The 17,456-nt window shown below is 43.5% G+C and overlaps 1 protein-coding gene across 8 annotated transcripts in view; it reads left to right on the top strand.

The window, feature by feature from the left end:
* The window catches only part of SLC4A4 (solute carrier family 4 member 4), a 235,204-nt gene that overhangs the window by 51,234 nt on the left and 166,514 nt on the right, over window positions 1-17,456 (top strand). For all 8 annotated transcript variants that reach the window (XR_011809315.1, XM_072038017.1, XM_038178960.2 and 5 more), the window contains one exon: window positions 13,123-13,196. Coding sequence is in view for 7 of the 8 variants with exons in the window: in XM_072038017.1 (XP_071894118.1) it covers window positions 13,123-13,196 (74 nt within the window). In the remaining variant the exon portion in view is untranslated. The remainder of the gene's footprint in view (window positions 1-13,122; window positions 13,197-17,456) is intronic.

Below are 17,456 nucleotides of genomic sequence, written 5' to 3'. Positions count from 1 at the left end.
GTGAAACAGCTACAAGAGCCTGTGTAATGTGGATGGCCATCCTTTAGCCCAGAAAGATGCAAATGCTCTTAACTTTTGTTGTTCGCTTCACATGAAAAAAAATAATAAATTTTTTCAAAGGCCATTCCTAGAGTGGATGAAGATGTGTGACAGAAATAGCTGTGGTAGAATCATGTTTTCTCTGCTCTTCCAGAATTCTCCTTGCCCTTCTTAGACAAGCCTGTTAGGCACCGCACTAGTTTCTGGGTTACTGTGGAGGACCCAGGACCTCCTGCAACACTGCTGCTACCGGTTTCTTTCCACAAGTGGCTCTTCATGGCAATGATCACTAGAAAGGAGTTCATAAGAAGTAGCCATGAATGCTTTCTGGCAAGAAACTAGTTTGCAGCTCTGGGTTATTGTTGTGTTCTCTGTCTTGTTTTAAGCTGACATGAGTAAGTCTATTTTGGGCTGCCCTTAAATGGATGTCATCTAGAGGACAGTCTTGTTAAAACTTGGATGTTGCCTGCTCAGCAGTTCAGTTATGTGCTCTTGGCTGTGGTTGGTGGATACAGTAAATCCAGCTTTAGGGTACTTAGAACCAAATGAAGAATATTACTCTCCCATGAAGCAAAACGTCAATCCAGCAGCAAACTCATTTTGCTGGTAAAGTGAGTTTACCATTTTAAATGGGTTAACTTTATGCAGGATCATGTGTTGTCTGCCTATACCACTCTACTTTTATGCTGTGTCATGTTCCTCCTGTCCTGGTGGCAAAAAAAATCCCCTATCGCTTTGTTTGCTGACTAATACAGCAGAAATGCAGTCATGTGCCCCTGTGTGGTCGGGGTAAACTCACTTCTGGCTGATTGATAGTCTGCAGGTCCAAGATTAAAGATTATGGGCTTGGTATGTTCTTGACCAGCACCACACTTGAGAGTCAAGGTAGTAGGTCACTACGGCGTATCATTCTTCATAACTCTATCAGCTGAGCACACAGGAGGGCAAGGAGTGTTGCCTTAACGTCAGTGGCTTGCTCACTCTTGTCCCCTGCTGGGAATTTGGTCGGGAAGCGTACAAAATCTCTGCTTGCTTTCTTTGCAGGAGCAGTCAAGGGAGGGAATGTGTGGATGAGCTCTTCTGTGAGGCTAGTAGTCATGGCAGTGAGGTTCCTCCAGACTGTTTTATCCCAGCTGTCAGTGCTCCATGACAGATATTTTTCTAATCTCACTGGAAAAACCATGCATATACATGCCCCTCTGATATCACCATATAAAATGCTGAGCAACAGAAAGGTTTCCCTGCCTGTGGGTGCAAGTCTGTTTAGTGATAGCAGGGGATCAAACACACGTGATTCTGTCTGATCCTAACTCCTAGAAATACACTGAAACAGTCACAACTCTGCTGTGCTGGTGCAGAATGGACTGACACTTGCAGTCGTGTTTCCCATGAATGATTCTTGTGGGTGTCATTCATAAAGGACCTGCATCCTTTGGGGGCTGGGGCTTATGCTGGCATAATCAGTATTTTGTTAAATAATTGGCGCAGTTAAGAGACAGAATGGCTCCCCGGGTTCATGATGCTGTGGGCTGTGATTTATTTTTTTCTGTTGTTCTGACAGGAGCTTAAATTGGTGGAAGTGAGGAAATTCTTTATTTCAGTTGCTTCCCAAACAGCTATGAAATGACTTGCTTTTGCTTTGCTCTCCTCTCTGGCAATGTTTCTTCAGCAAATTTGTACAGTGTCTTGTTTTATTTTACTCTTCTCTTGCAGGTGGTGGAGGCAAATAACGGCATTTAGCTTGAAATTTGGCTGTTTGCATTTCTAGCTATTAGGTCTGCAGCAATTTTGATTGACTGTTATTAAATTAGCTTCTTTATGCATGCACTGGGAATGATGCAAGTGTCCTCTTTCAGAAAAGATTTCATCTCCCTTAGGGAGAAGTCTCTATAAAATGTGGACAAGCAGTTATTGCCAAGTGAAGGTGAGGTTGGCTTGGAGTGCTTTGATCACTGAACCCCCTGGTTTTTGTTGCTTGTCTAATATTTTTGGAGAAGTTTTCTTTCCTCTGTCTGGGTTGTGCACACGCTGATGCTCAGATCTGGTGACTCTGCCTCGTCTGTCTTATTCTTACATCTGTGTGCTCTGATCACAATCTTTTTGATGCGATCTCAAATGTTATCACGTCCTGCAGTGTCGAGTAACTGTTGCCTAATTTGTAGAAATGACTTATTCTTCCAGAGACTTTCATCTAGTCACCAGTTCCGGGTTGCAGAGATCCATTTCTCCCCATCGTTGCAGGAGGATTTCAGTGATGAGCAGTTCAAGAAGTTCCTGCCCATGGCATATGGTTCTGTGCTGCTCAGTTGTGCCACGTGGCCTGCGTGTAAGGTTGACTATTGAAGCAGATCTCAGTAATCATCCCTGTTAAAAATATCCTTTATGCTGGATTACGTTTTTGAGACCAGCATATCATGAAACCTCCTATCGCTTCGGCATGCTGAGTATTGGATCAGAGATGCTGCAGCTGCACTATGTGAAGTGCTGAGTGCACATTAGCTCCCTTGGCTGCTTTGGATGTGTCCAAAACATTTAATACAACCAGGCTTTCTGCCTGGTAGGGGCTGCCTCTGCCAGAGCAGTTCTGTGCTGGATCAGGTATTGTCTGTCCTCCTCGCAGCAGAAAGCTGGCTTGTCTCAGACCTGGTATTAGTGTCGGGGCCAAAGTTTTGTGATGTTTTTCTGCACTTCAGAGATGCTTGGGGAGGTGATGGGGAGGAAAGCGCACAGCTCTAGGAGCTATATATTTGCGACTGTGAAGCTTGAAGGAAGGGAAAAGCTCCAACCTGTAATTGCAGAAGTGAAATTAAGATTTAAGCTGGTTTCATGCATATAGTGGGGTTCTTGCTATGGAGATGAGACTTTCCTCCCAAATAGTCACACGGGAGGACCAGCGCAGGAGCTGCTTGCTGGGAAGCCGCGAGTGAAAGCACTTGATTGTTTTCCCTGGAGAAAACCAGATCTGGGTTAATGGTGCCACTTGGTGTGCTGCTCCACCCCACATTGTACACACTGCCTGTTCTTTCGCTGAATGGGAAATGGACGTAAACTGAGGAACTCCCATTTCAGATAATGTTTTTCTTTCAAAAGGCAGTCTGGCAAGACCGAGAGACCTACTTCAATGTCCTTGCCTATGGGCAGAAAACCCTGTATTAAATCCATGCTATCCAAACGTTGATTTTGACTCTCTCTGTGTAGGTGTATTCAGCAGATGCTGGAAAGATTTTCCACAGTTGCTGTTTCCTTGTCTAGGTTTATATATCCGTGTCTATTTATATAGAGGTGTATACAGGTGCCCTGTTTTATTTGCACTTTTAAAGTCTGCACTCAGTTTAAACTTCTTTGCTGAGCTGATGTAAAGTACATGCTTATGATGTTTCAGGCAGTTCCTAGTCCACCATACCCAGTCTTATGACATGATGCACTTCTTTAAAAGAGCTCTTACATGAGGCTTGTACAAAGAGCAACTACTCTATAAAACAGGGTTGGTTTTCAATACATCCTGGTTTGGTTGAAGAGCACATGAAAATGCTCTTGTAAATCAGCCCACTGGCGCACTTTTGTGTAAGGGTTACTGAACCTCAAGTCGTGTACTATGTTATGAACTTGTACACACTGCCTAATTTTCTTTACATGGAGCAAACAAAAATTATGGGAAGCCAATTAGGCATGCAAAGCATAGTCAAATAAGATGCCTATAAGGCAAAAAACGGTAAGAAATCTCTTGCAGGACATGGCATTGTCACAGTAATAAGTGGCAGAAAAAAACAATCAGATCCTGCAGGCTGTCTTGAAGTAATTTTTATGTGAAATCTGTTGCAGCTTGTGGCTTTAAAAACTGACACCATTCTGTCTCCAGAGAAACCTTTTTTGTTTTATATTTCACGCTTCACAGAAAGTCAAGCAACAAAAGTGCCTGGTTTACATTAGCTTCACGCAGATACATTCATAATATTTGTAGTCAGAAATCACTGCTTCCTGTTGAAAGGGACATCCCATAAAGCTCCTATGTAAGCACAGTCTTGAATTCTTCTCACAGCATTTCATTACCCTCTCCTGGCTCTGGCTATGTTCCATATAGCAGGTGTACGTGGAAGACGACAGGAACCAGCACCTCAGCTCCAAGAGGCTGCCCTGGTCAGCCAGAGGGAATGCTTTTAACTGGTAGCACCTCAGGTAAAGTTGGATGAAATGTGGGCTTCTTGTTGGCTTCGTTTCAAGTTACCAATCCATGAGTTTCTTTAAGAGAAGGAAAGGAAAACAAACAGGCAGCTGACTTGTTTAGTTTTTGGAGTTGTGTCATTTTACTGTAAGCAATCTAAACATAGTAAAACAATGACTTCAGCTGCTGCACCTACCCTAGGATCCAGTGCCAATCCTCCCCCCCCCCATTGTATTTCCCTGTATTTTGATAACATTACTTTCTTGTCTGTGCAGAAGAAGGCTCTTCTCTCACTAACGTTATGAGAGTTCTTCATAAACCCGAAATAAAAAGATTCAATTTTGCTCACTCATAAATATTACTATTTTTTTCTGGTAGTTATTTCATTTTTGTGATGTACACAAATTGAAGAGTTTTCTGCAGTTGACAGATTTAAGTTGAAATCCAAAGGATACCATTTATTTTGTCAAAGTAAATTTAGACAATTCTTACCCTGCTCTCATAGGCTTTACTTGTAAGTTGAGATAGACCTTTAGAATTCCTCATGTCTCAGTCGTGAGAGTTTTTAAAAACAAGAACTGAAACTTGTATTTAAAGCCTGTAATGGGACTTGGGTAGATTTAAATATGCTGAAGGATTTCAGCAAACAGAGGCCCAGCCATGGTTCCCCTTTAACATCCTAAGAAATCTTGCCTGTTTCAGAATTACCACAGAGTTTATTCCTTCTCAGACTAAAAGCAGCAGAACTTCACTCTGGATATAAAAAACAAAACTGAAAGCAAAAAATGCAACCAAATAATAATAAAAAACCCCACCTCAACAACAAAACAAAAGCTGTAGGAGTACAACTGATCAGAATAAAGCAACTGGAGAAATGCAGTTGTTTACTGACTTTGTTGACTTAAGAGTTTGGGATGATATCCCAATGAGATGATATCAATTAAAAATCATGACAAATTCTGTAATTTATAATTGCATTATTTTACATTACTCTGTTCCAAATCACTCGTGTCTAGATATGTCAGGATTTATACTTAAAGAAGAGGCTAGTGGTCTATTTGAAATCTCAATTTCAATCCCTGAAAACACCTCTAGAGAGTGAAATATTTCATGTAACAATGAAGGGACTTACTTGGACATTTAAAAGAACAAACAAATAATATCTCCCCCACCCCAATTTTCAAAAATGTCTCATTAATACTAAAATCACTGAGTAATCTAAATAGCATGGAACAGGGATGCTGAACAAATGGGCTGCATTTTCCTGGGTGGAATCAATGTGACTGAGAAATTTCTGATAAATAACCTGTACAGGGGTGCTGTATTCTACTTGATGCCGCATGTTTGAAGATGTTCAGTAGCCTTGCTGGTGTTTTTTGTTAGGTCCTCACAGCCAGCTGGCAGCACAGTGTAAGTGGACAGGGAAAATATTTGAACAGAATGAACAGGCAGCAGTGTAAAGGTGAATGGCTGCTGCAGAACACACCCCTGGAGCACTGCTGGGGCGGCAGCCTCTGAATAACAAGTTTTTGGAGGGATGAAGAAGCACTGAGAGAATGTGTCTCATTAAGTGATGTTCTCAAGAGTATCATTGGACTTCCAAGGAAGGACTTGGAGCGAAGGGGAGGCAAGGAGCATGACCTCAGTGATTTACATTGGCTGTTGAGCACCATGCTTACCCTGTGTTTGTTTCTCCTTTTTCCAAAGCCCCTTTAACAAGTGCATGTCGGTGTCAATAAATGAAAGGCTTATGTCACTGTCGTGATTGAGAGATGTTAGCGAGCAGCAGAGAACCTTTGAAAAGACAAGTAACTAGATTATGCAGTTGTAAGATGATAAAATTGCAAAGCTGTCTTGCTCTTTGCTTCTTCCTTCTTTCCCTACACAAGCATGCACAAGTAACAAGAAAGCACGTCACCTGCATCGTGGTCTAATGCATGCAGCCAGTCATTGAAACTAGGAAACTGGTGGCAATACTGCAAGCAGTAAAGCACGGCCAAAACTAAATGAACAGTCTGTGCTCCTTTGAGGTTGTATGTTCCAGTCTTTTCCTACGTGTCGCACACTTTTAGAAAAAACGTGTGCTTTAGCACCTATGTGTTCACAGATTTTAGTCTTGCAGCACCTATAGTGCTGGTGTTTTTATCTCCTGATTACTCAGAGATTGGCAGTGCTCTGGAGAAGGGGAATTCAGACAAGTCTGCTGGAGAGGGAGGAGATGAGATCAGTCCTTCTGCATCTGATGGCACTGTGTAAAGCAGTCACTTTGGGCATTTGTTCACTGGTGGAACGTTCTTATTTTAAAAGAAGCTGGCTTTGAGTTTGGCTTTAAAAATACTTTAGTGCAAGTTCTTTGTGCAGAAGGAGGAGGAGGGTTTTGTCCTCATGGTGAGTGCAACCTTTTGCTGAGAGAACATGTAAATAAGTGCTGGTTTCAAACTGACAAGGGGAAATGCATCCAAGATAAATATGGCAATCTGTTCTGTGAGTGCATCAACCAGACCGTGCTGAGTATAGTCAGAAGCTCATTTTTCTGTGCACTAGAGCACAGATGCAGGTATTTGAGGAAAAAACAAACAAACAACAGTGTAGCACCTGAAGATGAATTGATCATATTAGATCTGTTAACTCAAACATTTGCTTATGGGCTGTAGGGGAATCAATTGGGACCAAGTCTCCTTCGTGGTTTCCTGTTTACTTAACCACTGCCGTCACAGTAGCTGAATGCTTCACAGGTTGCAGAGAAGGTAAATAACATCTCAGTCTCCTCGGTCTCTTGATAGAAGAAGCTTGTTTAACTTTTTGACTCATTATCTTCAAGATAGGTGTAAGCATACACCCTCGGCATCCACCTGCAGCTGCTTGGTGAAGGCACCAGTTGGCACTGACAGCAGGGAAGCTGTTGGTGGCTTTTCTCCACCTAGATCCAGGTCCTGTGTGTGTGAGCCTCCAGGTCTGGTTGACACCGGTGTTGTTCCACTTGCTGCTGAAGGTTTACTGATGCTGTTCATCCAAAGTAGTTTTGGTGGTGGCAGGCCTGCCTCTTTTGGGCTGAATGCCAGCTTGGTTGTCATGAGCAGGCCTTTTAAACCTCATCATGAGCAGTGCAGAGTGGTGCTGTGGCTGGATCCGTGGCTTTTTCTCATGAGCCACATCATGTTTCTCTCCAGGCGCTCTGGTCGTGATCTCTAGTAGCAAAAGTGCAGCCTATGGGTATGTGCCTGTGGCTCTCTGACTGCTCCTAGCAACGCCGAGGAATCACAGAGCTAGAGGAGTGCTCTGTAGTGGCTCTTGGAGTGTCCAAACAGATCAAGCTGTCAATGGCAGGTGTCTCTTCTGCTGGGAGATACTGAGGCTCCTCAGCTGAAACCTGGCTTCTTTTCGCTCCTAAGAGGAAAAAAGGGCTCTGTGATGGACAGAATCTCCCTTCTGTGTTTGGGAATTAAAAGGGGTGTGGAGATAGTTGTGTATGTGGAGATTTGAGTGTAATCCTTGCAGAACTGTGAGACCTGCCTAACAGCTTAGCAAGCAATGCCTGGTACTTTACTTGTTTTTGTCTTTTTTTTTTTTTCTTGCCCGGTGTTCCCCATCCCCAGTACTCCCGCATCATTGTACGGATGGCAATTTTCTGGGGAAGAAAAACCTGGTGGATAAATAATGGCAGGTGCCAGGCGCTGTTTGATTGTGTGTGCTCGTGAAATCCCATTTCACTTGCCTTGCCCATGAATGTCCACAGCTTCTACACACCTGCATGCGAGCTGCAATGAGGAGCAAGAGCTGCAGTGCTGGGGAGGCGTGTTTCCATCAGCAGGGCTGCTCTGAGCCCCATCAGAGCCCTGCCATCAGGGCTTCTGGTTTGGACAGCCAACGCTATGGCTGTGTGACCCGACGGTAACAAGCCTCTCTTCTCCCTGAAGCCCTTTACGTGCTCTGTACCCTGGCTTATTGCAAAAGGATTGCTCTTTAAATGTGCCTTTCACATGGGTTATGTGTTTTGCTATCCGTTCCAGTTACAGAGCTGGCTCGCTTTTTCCTTTAAGCAGTCCAGAGTTTGCTCTGGTTTCTTCCTGATTGCAAAACGTGTTTGAAACGGACCAGATCGTAAAAACTTATCAGCAAGTAATAACTCTCATTTCTTACTCTCTGGCTTTGTTACGTATTATTCACTTGGGCGAGTTATTATCTCTGCACAACAGCTAGCGTTGCCACATCAGCCGTGCTGCTTTCTTTCAGCCAAACGTGACATTTACTCTTCCCATGTCATAAATCGTGAAGTTATAAAAAGTGCGAGTGATGATGACAGCGGGAAGGTGCCGATGGTCTCTGTCCCTACAGCTTGTTCAAGCTCGCAGGAGCTTGGCTTGGTCCCTGCTGCTGTGCGAAGACCGCGTGGCCGAAAGGTGGCAGCACTCCATCTGCTTAGCTCGGCGGCGTTTGGGGGAGAAAAGCGGTTTTTCTGCAGCTCGCTGGTGCAGAAGGCTCTGCCGTCCCACTGAAGGCTCTCGTGTTGGTAAGAGAGGACCCTTCTGCACCCTGAACATTTCCAAGTGCTGTGAGGAAGTTTTCATAGGCTTCCAAATGCAGGTTTTTGTGCAGAAACAAACTTTAATCAGACCATCTGTAGGTTGTGTGTTTTTTTTTTTTTTCTTTTTTTCTCCTTATTTTTGTTTGTTTAGAGACTGCTTCTAGTGCTGTAGACTCAGCAGTGACTTCTATTAGGTACACCTAAAACATGAGAAGCAGTGGGAAGAGCACAAAGCAGAGTCATGGCATTATTTTTCCTCGCAAGGCTGGTGGCTTTCACATAACGATCTCAAAATAAACCCAGAGCCTTGCTACGTCTATGCAAATAAGGCCTGAGTTATCTCATCTCAGTAATGGCTGGGGACAATAAAGCTAAGGTTACTTGCTACCTTACACCGCTTTGAAGATGTTGCAAGTGTTTGGTGCTATAACAAGGGGACCTGCAGGAAAGATTTATAATGTGATGACAAAAACAGAGGCTGCAAGATAAGCATAGCCAAGGGGAAGGAATCGAGGAGTTTTGTGGTAGGTTAAAAAGAAAACAGTAAACTTAAGTAATTTGGTTGTGAGCCACAGTTGTTTCCTTTGGAAGCCAAGTCAGGTTTGCTCTGCTAACACGGAGCATTTGAGAAGTTTTCACCTCAAAAGTGGTCCTGGATCACACACATGAGCACATATGAGAGGCAAACTTAGGTGCTCGTTTCTTAGGGAGTGCTCTGCTCATTGTGGAATAGCTGGCAAATAGGCTTTTCATCTTCCTTTCTGCTCTGTGCTACTTAAATCCCTTCACTTTTGCCCATCTGTACTGACTTCTCCCTAGATCCCAAATTCTGGAACTCTTTTGAGGTATTAAATTGGTCTTGTTCATTCTTCTTTGTCAGGCAGGCTGTTTCTGGGAGCTGTAGTTGAGTGACCTGCAAATTTAGGTGTGAATTGCATGCTGTGTTGGGTTGGCTATGTGAGACCGTTTTCTAAATCCTATTGATGTACAATGTCGTTTCAAGAAACGTTGGGTATTGATCTAATTATGTACCCAGAGAGGCCAATTACTTGAGCAGTTTGTATTTTTTTTACTAAAGCATATTGTGTTGGAGTGCATGACTTGCTCAGATCTAGGCCCTGAAAATAGAAAGCCATTATTTTTAATTATTTTGGGGGTTTGTTTCCAAAGCGCTGCGATAACAATAATGAGGATGTCAGACTAGATAAAAAAGTGTTTAGATGTCCCATCCTTTTACCTTACTCAAAGGAGCTAGTAAACCAAGCTTCAAAGTAAGGCACATTTCTGTTCAGAGGCCCTAAAAACATTTCTGCCCTTTCACACTTGTATCCGGTGTATCCCTTGCTCTTCCCTGGGGTAGTGAAAATGCCATTTCTTGCTGCAGTGCTGCACTGCTGGAACTCTGCCACTGAAGATTTTCTGCTCTTTCATGTAACTTTTTTTTTTCCCCGCAACTCTCATTTAATGTTATTTGAAAAATTCCAAGGGGTTGAAATATTCCCCCTGTGCAAGTTCGTAAAGGATGGTTCTCGCTAGGTTTTGGCCTGAAGAAATCCTGCAGTAATCTGAGAAGGGCAGAAAAGACCAAGTCAAGGGAGGTGGCGCTTCGGGGTCTAATCACTAAACTCCTGCGGATTAGAGTCGGGGCGCTGCGCCAAGGCTGCCCAGGCTCTATTCCTGGCCCTTTAAACCCCCTAGCTCCTTCGGATCTGCCCTGGGCACGTTTCAGGGAAAGCATCAGGCTTGCGATGTGTCGTCAGCAGTTTCTGAGCAAGCTAGAAAGTGTGGCCCTTAAATGTGATGAACTGCCCCAGGGGAGGAGAGGTGCTGGCAGTGGGGGACAGTGTTTTGTCAGGGCTGGGGGTGGCGTGGGGGGCTTCACAGGGCACCAGCAGGACCCCATCTGCCTGCTACTCGAGCTGATCTGAGCAGACATTTTACTAGCACCTGGTGAATCCTCAGCACTGTGCACTAAAATTTGCTCCTCTCCTCCCTTTGCCCTCTTCTCCCTCTCTCCCAATGTGATGTGACTGTTCATTTGCAGCTGCTGTGCACTTCTGCACTGTGCACTGCCAAATTTGGAGGACAAAAAACAAGCTGGAAATGGGCGTTTGGGCTGGGGCTGCGGGATGTGCAGGTGCAGTTGCACGCATACACGCGTGCTGAACGGCCTGGCTGTGTTGGTGCACAGGGAGCGGAGGCGAATGCCAGCACACTGGGAGTGAAACGAAGGACTTTGTGGAGTAATAAAGCACGTGTGGTTTGTGTTTGGTCTGGAAGCCCAGGCCCATCTGTTCCAGATGTTTTCAGTTGTGTTTATAGCAAGTAGCTACTGTGCTGCTCAGGGAAAAAAACATAATTGGGGTGTGCCTACACAACTGTTGCATGCAGGCAAGAGCGGCATGAACAGCGTTGAATAATTTAATGAAGAACTTGAGCTTTCAAGAAGGCTTCTGTGTGTGTGCACGTGTGTGCTGGCTTGGTGTGTTTTGTTTTTGGAAGAAGCATGTCCTACCCCGCTACGCAGGGCAGCAGCTGCTTGTGAAATGGTGCCTTTCTCAAGTCAGAGGAATTTGCTCTTCCAGTCTTCCGTCTCTCTTACATACAGTGCAGGAAGAAAAATCCAGCGAAGGAGAGGCGGGCCTTGCTTCAAACTTCTTGGTTGGATCTGAACTTAGTCAGGAGCTGAGATTCGTGTTTATTTCCAAGTACGGTGCTGTAGTATTGCTGCCATCTCGTAATCCAGATGAAACGTGTATTTCCATACGCGTGGTCACTGGTTTTCAATCTGAGCTTTTTTGCTTCTTCCTCACCTGCAAAATATCTGGGAGTCGTTCACGTGAGCTGAGCTGCAGACTACAAGCCAAAGAGGAGACTGATGGGCTGTGTGGGTCAAGGTGCTTGAGCTGGGCACAGGGTGTCATAGGTGGGAGAACTGCTGCCTGAGGACTGCTTTTAGAAAAGGAAGGCTCTGCTGCTTTTGTGACTGAACGCTTCTTTGTTCAGGTAGGCATTGACATGCAGTTGCAAGGTAGATATCCCCGGATGTGTTCATTGCTTCGTATTTACCTGATTGGGTTTTATACTGTCCTGAATTTGAATGCGCCTCTAAAAATCCCTTTTAAGCATTTGCTGCTACTGCACTTGGAGCATCTCGTGGAATCCTAAGTGGAAGTAATATAGATGTGAAGAAGGTTGAAGGGTCTGTTTCTTTCTGTATGAGGCTATTCCATCTAGAGAATAAAAGGAAAAGGTTTTGTTTTTCAGTTGTTACTCAGACATGCCAGTTTCTTCCCTTTGGTAGGAAAAGAGGTTACAAACGGAGCCTGCAGTTCTATTGAGAATTACACTGCTATTAAGCTTACGCAGCTCATTGTCTAACAATGAGCAGCAAATATATGCTTAGCCTCCAAGCAATATGTAAGTAGATTATTTAATATAACTAGAAATGTTTTCTTTGTTATTTTGCCATTTTTATATTTGCTGGACAAAAGTGAGCTTGTGGAATGAGCCCTTGGAAAGCATGCAGGGTCTTTATTTTGTGCATGAAATAGAGCAGGGCAAGTTCTGGGCAGTGTCACAGGAGGACTTGATGGCAGAGGTGTAGAATTTGGAGCCTCCTCTGTACAGAGGAGCTGATAAGTGGTGGAGAGAGAAAGGGAGGGGAAAGAAAGCTACAACTAAAATCAGTTCCCAGATGGATGAATGAATGGGTGGCACACATACATGACTGCTGTGATGGCCTGACTTACTGTAGCTTGGTCTCTGGATAATCCTCGTATGTCAGATTTCTGTAAGGCCAACATGTGACACAAAGCTTGCCTCTCGACAGACAAGTGTGCTTTGCTGGTATTAAGAGGCTGGCTGAAGCCGAGTCTCCCACTGTGCATGTGAACGCGTGTGTGTGTCTGTGTACAGCATGTGTGCTTGCTTGTATGTGTGGCTCTGCAGCCAACATCTTTTAGAAGAACTTTAAAGGGAAACAGGAATTCCACAAACTCTTGGCTTTCACATAGACAGTCCCAAACTTGCCTGTGTGTGTATGTCCTTGTTAGAAAAAAAGAAAAAAGGAGGAAAAAAAGAAAGAAACGGGAAAAAGGAACAAGAAAAAAAAAAAGCAAAACAACAAAGACTTCTAGCCGGGATTACCTTTCTCACACCTGTCAGCACTGATGTCCTCTCAAGGTTAGAATTCGAACGACGTGAGGCCAGCTTATACCAAACGCCATTTGAAAGGAGCTCTATGAAGGAACAGCAGGCACTGGAAGGAGAACGGCAGTGCCCACAATAACATGAACAACAGCTTGCAAGTTAACCTGCCCAGGACCTGGGCTGGTTCAAATAGCTCGCTCCAGGAGAAGTCTGAGCATTCCTTTTTTCTTTTCTATTACTATAGGATGGAGGACGAGGCAGTACTGGATAGAGGGGCTTCCTTCCTTAAACATGTATGTGATGAAGAAGAAGTGGAAGGTAAGAGACCGTGGACTGCTGGGGAGAAAGGGTATCTTCACAGTTCGTATTTGTATATAAAATTGCCAGTCGGATAGCAGAGAAAAAGGGCACCGTTGTTTCGGCTGAGTAATTAATCCTAAAATTGACTGAAACACTGATAAGCTTAACCAGACTGAAACTGACTTTAAAATTGAAAGACATGCTCTTTTTCAGTTCGAGAGTGAACGTTATTGTGTGCTCCTGGCACGTTTCCACCTCCCACAGAATCGTGTTCACTGTTTCTTGCACAGGGACTGTGACACATTGGGGCTTTTTGTTTTTCTTTCCCGTATGAGCCTTCCAGCAACACTTGCATATTACCACTGCACCTTGGAGTGCTGGAATACGGTGGCAGGTGTCGCAGATGGTGAACCAAACTGGAAAGACCGGCAGAATTTGTACCGAGTGTTGGGGGTGGGCATAAGGCAGCAAGTGGATGTTTTCCTGGGTTATTTTTTTAGCTTAGGAGGTAGAAAAATAAGGTTTTACCCTTGGGAGAATAACTTTTTTTAAGGCAGCAAAAAGTTTCCTCGCTTTTTAGGAAAAGAGTAGACTTCTTTGAAAGTGTTTTTATTTTCTCTCTGAATAAAAATATTGTGAAATCTGAAAGGAGAAGGGAGTTCACAGGAGTTCATGTTTTTAGGGTTGGTTGTGGAAAATTCTTAAAGCTGATAAGAATGAAATATTTGCAGCAAATTCTGTTTTTCTTGTTTTATGAGGATCAGTTGACATTGTGTTTGATAAACTAATGGAGGAGGAGGAAAAGACAATAGGGTATATATTCTAGCTAGAAGGGAAACAGGGCCAGCATTTCGCCTCACGATATTGTCCTTTCCCTTTTGACTTGGGTGTATAGTTTTATTCTATTTTATTTGTAAACAAATACCTGTGGCTTTCAGTTTAAAATATTTTGAAAAGTATAGGGTTACAGCTGTGTCACTGTCACAGTGGTGGACACCAAAGGATCAAACAGTATGGAAGAAAATAATCTGCAAAAATGATCGATAAGAACATTTTCCGGAAGTCAGAGCAGACATATCCATGTAAACACTTCTGTTTTCTTCTCCTCTTGTATGAAGTGATCTGTGCTCAGTAGCAATAAATCATCATGTTGGGTTTAATGAGGCCATTTGCTGTCTGCAGGGATGGAATGACAGGGTTTTTGTATTGCCTTCTGCTCATGGAATAATTAATGCTTTGGCACAGCAGAAACATTTGAGTGGGGAGGGAGGGGAAATATTTCTTGTAATTTACTGCCTTAAATGTTGCCACGTGCTCTTGTGGTATGTATCACCCATATGCGATGCTCCAAGAATATAATACAGATTGTTGTTTGTGAAGAGCAGTGTGGGAGTGACTGTTTTAACTGTCTGAAGGTGCAGTGAAAAAGGTTAGGTTAATGTTTTAAGTATTTATCTCCATGTTGCAATGCAGATATCCTCGTTTGATTTACTTGGGCTAGCAGACCACTTGCTGTTCATCTCACTGGGGTAAGAGGAAGAAGAGGTGAAAAAATATGCAGTGTTTCTGTTTGCACACAACAGGCCTCTGAGAACTGTAGCTGCTTGTCTGAATCTCCAGAGACTTGGAGCTGTGTAACCAGCTAATTCCCTTGTTCGTGCAGAGGGCAGTGCCTTGATTCTCGCCAGGCTCCTGTGAATGACCTAGCTAAATCACAAAAGGAGTCGCCGGCTGTGGCAGAGCCAGTGCTGACCCTGTAGCATCTGTCAGTGTCTCGCTGCAGAGGAGTGCATGTAAAATTCGACTGGCAAGTTGCTGCTCGGCCACTCTGCGCTTCTGCATGGGGACAGCCTTACATTCAGAGCTTGCCTTGCAAATTTGAGGCATTTCCAGAGTGCAAAGAATCAGTAAAGGCTTCGGCACTTTGAAGGGAACTTATCTGCCTCAATACAGAAGGTGTGTGTCCCTAATTATTCCTAACTCTTTATGGACACAGCTGTATGTCCTGTATGTCAGTAATGTCTGCGTGCACCTAATATGCATACATGAACCCCATGTACAGTTTGCATATATCCATTGGAAGGGTTAAAATGCCAGGTTGAAGGCTCTTGGCTGACACTTGGTGCAGACGGTTTTAAGTCTCTTTGCTAGATTTCTGCATTAGAGGTTGAGTGGCACAGTTTCAAAGAGGAGTTTGTCTAGAGACCAGGAGGTGTTAGCTTCAAAACCCTCTCCATTACATCAGCCAGTTCTGTGGTATTGTTATAACTCACTTTTCTGAGTAGCTTACGCTGGTGGCAATCTCTGTAGAAGAAAGTAACTGACAAGCAGAATTGTCATCTCCAGATGTATTTTAGTTTTTTACTGATAGTTTTTGTTTTTCACCTGACTTCGTGGAGGTGAAACATAACAAAGTTGTTTGCCTCTTTCCTATTCATTCCTCTACCAATTATTTATTTTTTCACCAAGTAGTCAATTTTGATCAAATTCCTTAGGAAGGTTGCCTAAAGCTATTAATTTCACCAAACCTGTAGGAAAACAACTGAGCAGGGAGGTGAGGCATTATGATACGCTTAGAAAGCAGGCTGGTTTTGTTGCTTTTCAGTCTGTTTGATTTAAAACAAATGAAGACAATATTTGAAAATTATCATTCTGAGCATCCATCTCTTGCATATTAACTCTCCAGAATGCAACTTTTGAAGTCAGTATTTTATTTTTTTATTTTTATTTATTTTTATTTTTTAAATTTTTACTAGCTGGTGGCCCTGCTTGTGATGGAGATAGCAGCTCTGGATTAGCATGTTGCTCACTGATCTGGTTATGCAGTTGTGTGGGGGAGAGGGAAGGACTTGGTTAAGGAGGGGGAGAATGGGGCATTTCTGGTCAGTAGGATGTTGAGACATTTTCAGCTTGAAGCAATTGTCGGTCATGCCCTTGCTGAGTAAATATAACATTAATAGAAACCCTATATACATTGCAAAAGTATGTCCCTTTGGCCTAGCTCCAGAAATGATTTAATGCTTCTCTAAGGTGGCACCTCAGTCTAATCCTAGACTGCATGTCATTGCTATTTTATTAGCGATATCAGCTGTTGACATTCAAAAATGATTAATTTGCAGGTACCCCTGTTTTTCAGTGAGACGGCTTAGTTAAGAAATTCGCTGCATTTTAGCTACAAAGAGCTGGCTGCATTTTAGCTACAAAGAGCTGCTTTTCTTCCCTCTCTCTGACGTGGAGCAGAAGTGCCCTGAAACATGACTCAGTGAGAGAAGGGAGCTCCCTAGGTCCAGTTCAGAGTGTAGAAGGAAAGTAAGTGAGAAAGCGTAGGCTTTCATGGGGGAAATCAAGAACAGGCACTGCCCTAAGCTGAACCTCCTGTGTAAGAAAGCCATTCCCATTCATTTAGAGCACTGCACGTTCCTTTCCTTGAAGGTAATGACATAGTGCTGTAATGCCACTGTTAGGAGTGCTGGTATGTGTGACATAAACAGATTACTTAATAACCAATTTTGCAACAGGGGAAAAGTAAAGCTCCACCTTATCCTTTGAGATAAGGTATTCTTGGCTCTGTAAGTGTAACTTCCCTCGGGCTTGCTGCTGCCCTGACTCCGCGGTGGGGTGGAGGATGCTTGGTTTCGGGTCTGACAGCTCTGTTACTGGAAGGTCAGGGTGGCTCTGGCTGTGTCCCTTAGAAGGGGACCAGCACTTGCGTCAGGTGTTTTGTCCTGCATTTCGATTGATTTGCGAAGTAAAAGTGTGGAGAGTACATGTTAGAAAAAACTAACTTCAGGAAGAGGTTCTGCTACAGTGAAAACTTTGCTGTGGGTCCTGTTAACGTTATGGGATTTAAACCAGGGTCTTTGCAGCAACTTGCAGTAACATCCTTTGCCATTTTAGCTGACTGCTCCCACACTTTCCTCCTCCGTTCTTTCTATTCTTGACCCTGTAGTGTCATTACACTTTGCTGGTAGAAAGCTGTGTTATGCTTTAAGCCTAAGATTATTTCTTGATGGTTGGATCAATGAGGAGAGAGGTTAAAAAGGCAAAGATTCCTGTGAAAATCTTTACGTTTATTAACAGCAAGCAGAAGGTAGGAGACATAAGTTATGTTTGCCTATTTGCTTATTTTTCATGTTCTGTCCCATCCCTTGTTTTTTGATCACTGACTGTAGGCAGACCTTCTCTGTTTTCAGAAATAATCTGTTTCATAGCAATTAGTTTTTAATTGTTTCTGAAACAAGTACAATTAAAAAAATAATCATGTAAAATCCAAGTACA

This window comes from Anas platyrhynchos, chromosome 4 (genome assembly GCF_047663525.1).
Source record: "Anas platyrhynchos isolate ZD024472 breed Pekin duck chromosome 4, IASCAAS_PekinDuck_T2T, whole genome shotgun sequence".
Lineage (NCBI taxonomy): Eukaryota > Metazoa > Chordata > Aves > Anseriformes > Anatidae > Anas > Anas platyrhynchos.
Note: the sequence above shows the minus strand (reverse complement) of the source record. Positions and strands in the feature narration are given on the sequence as shown.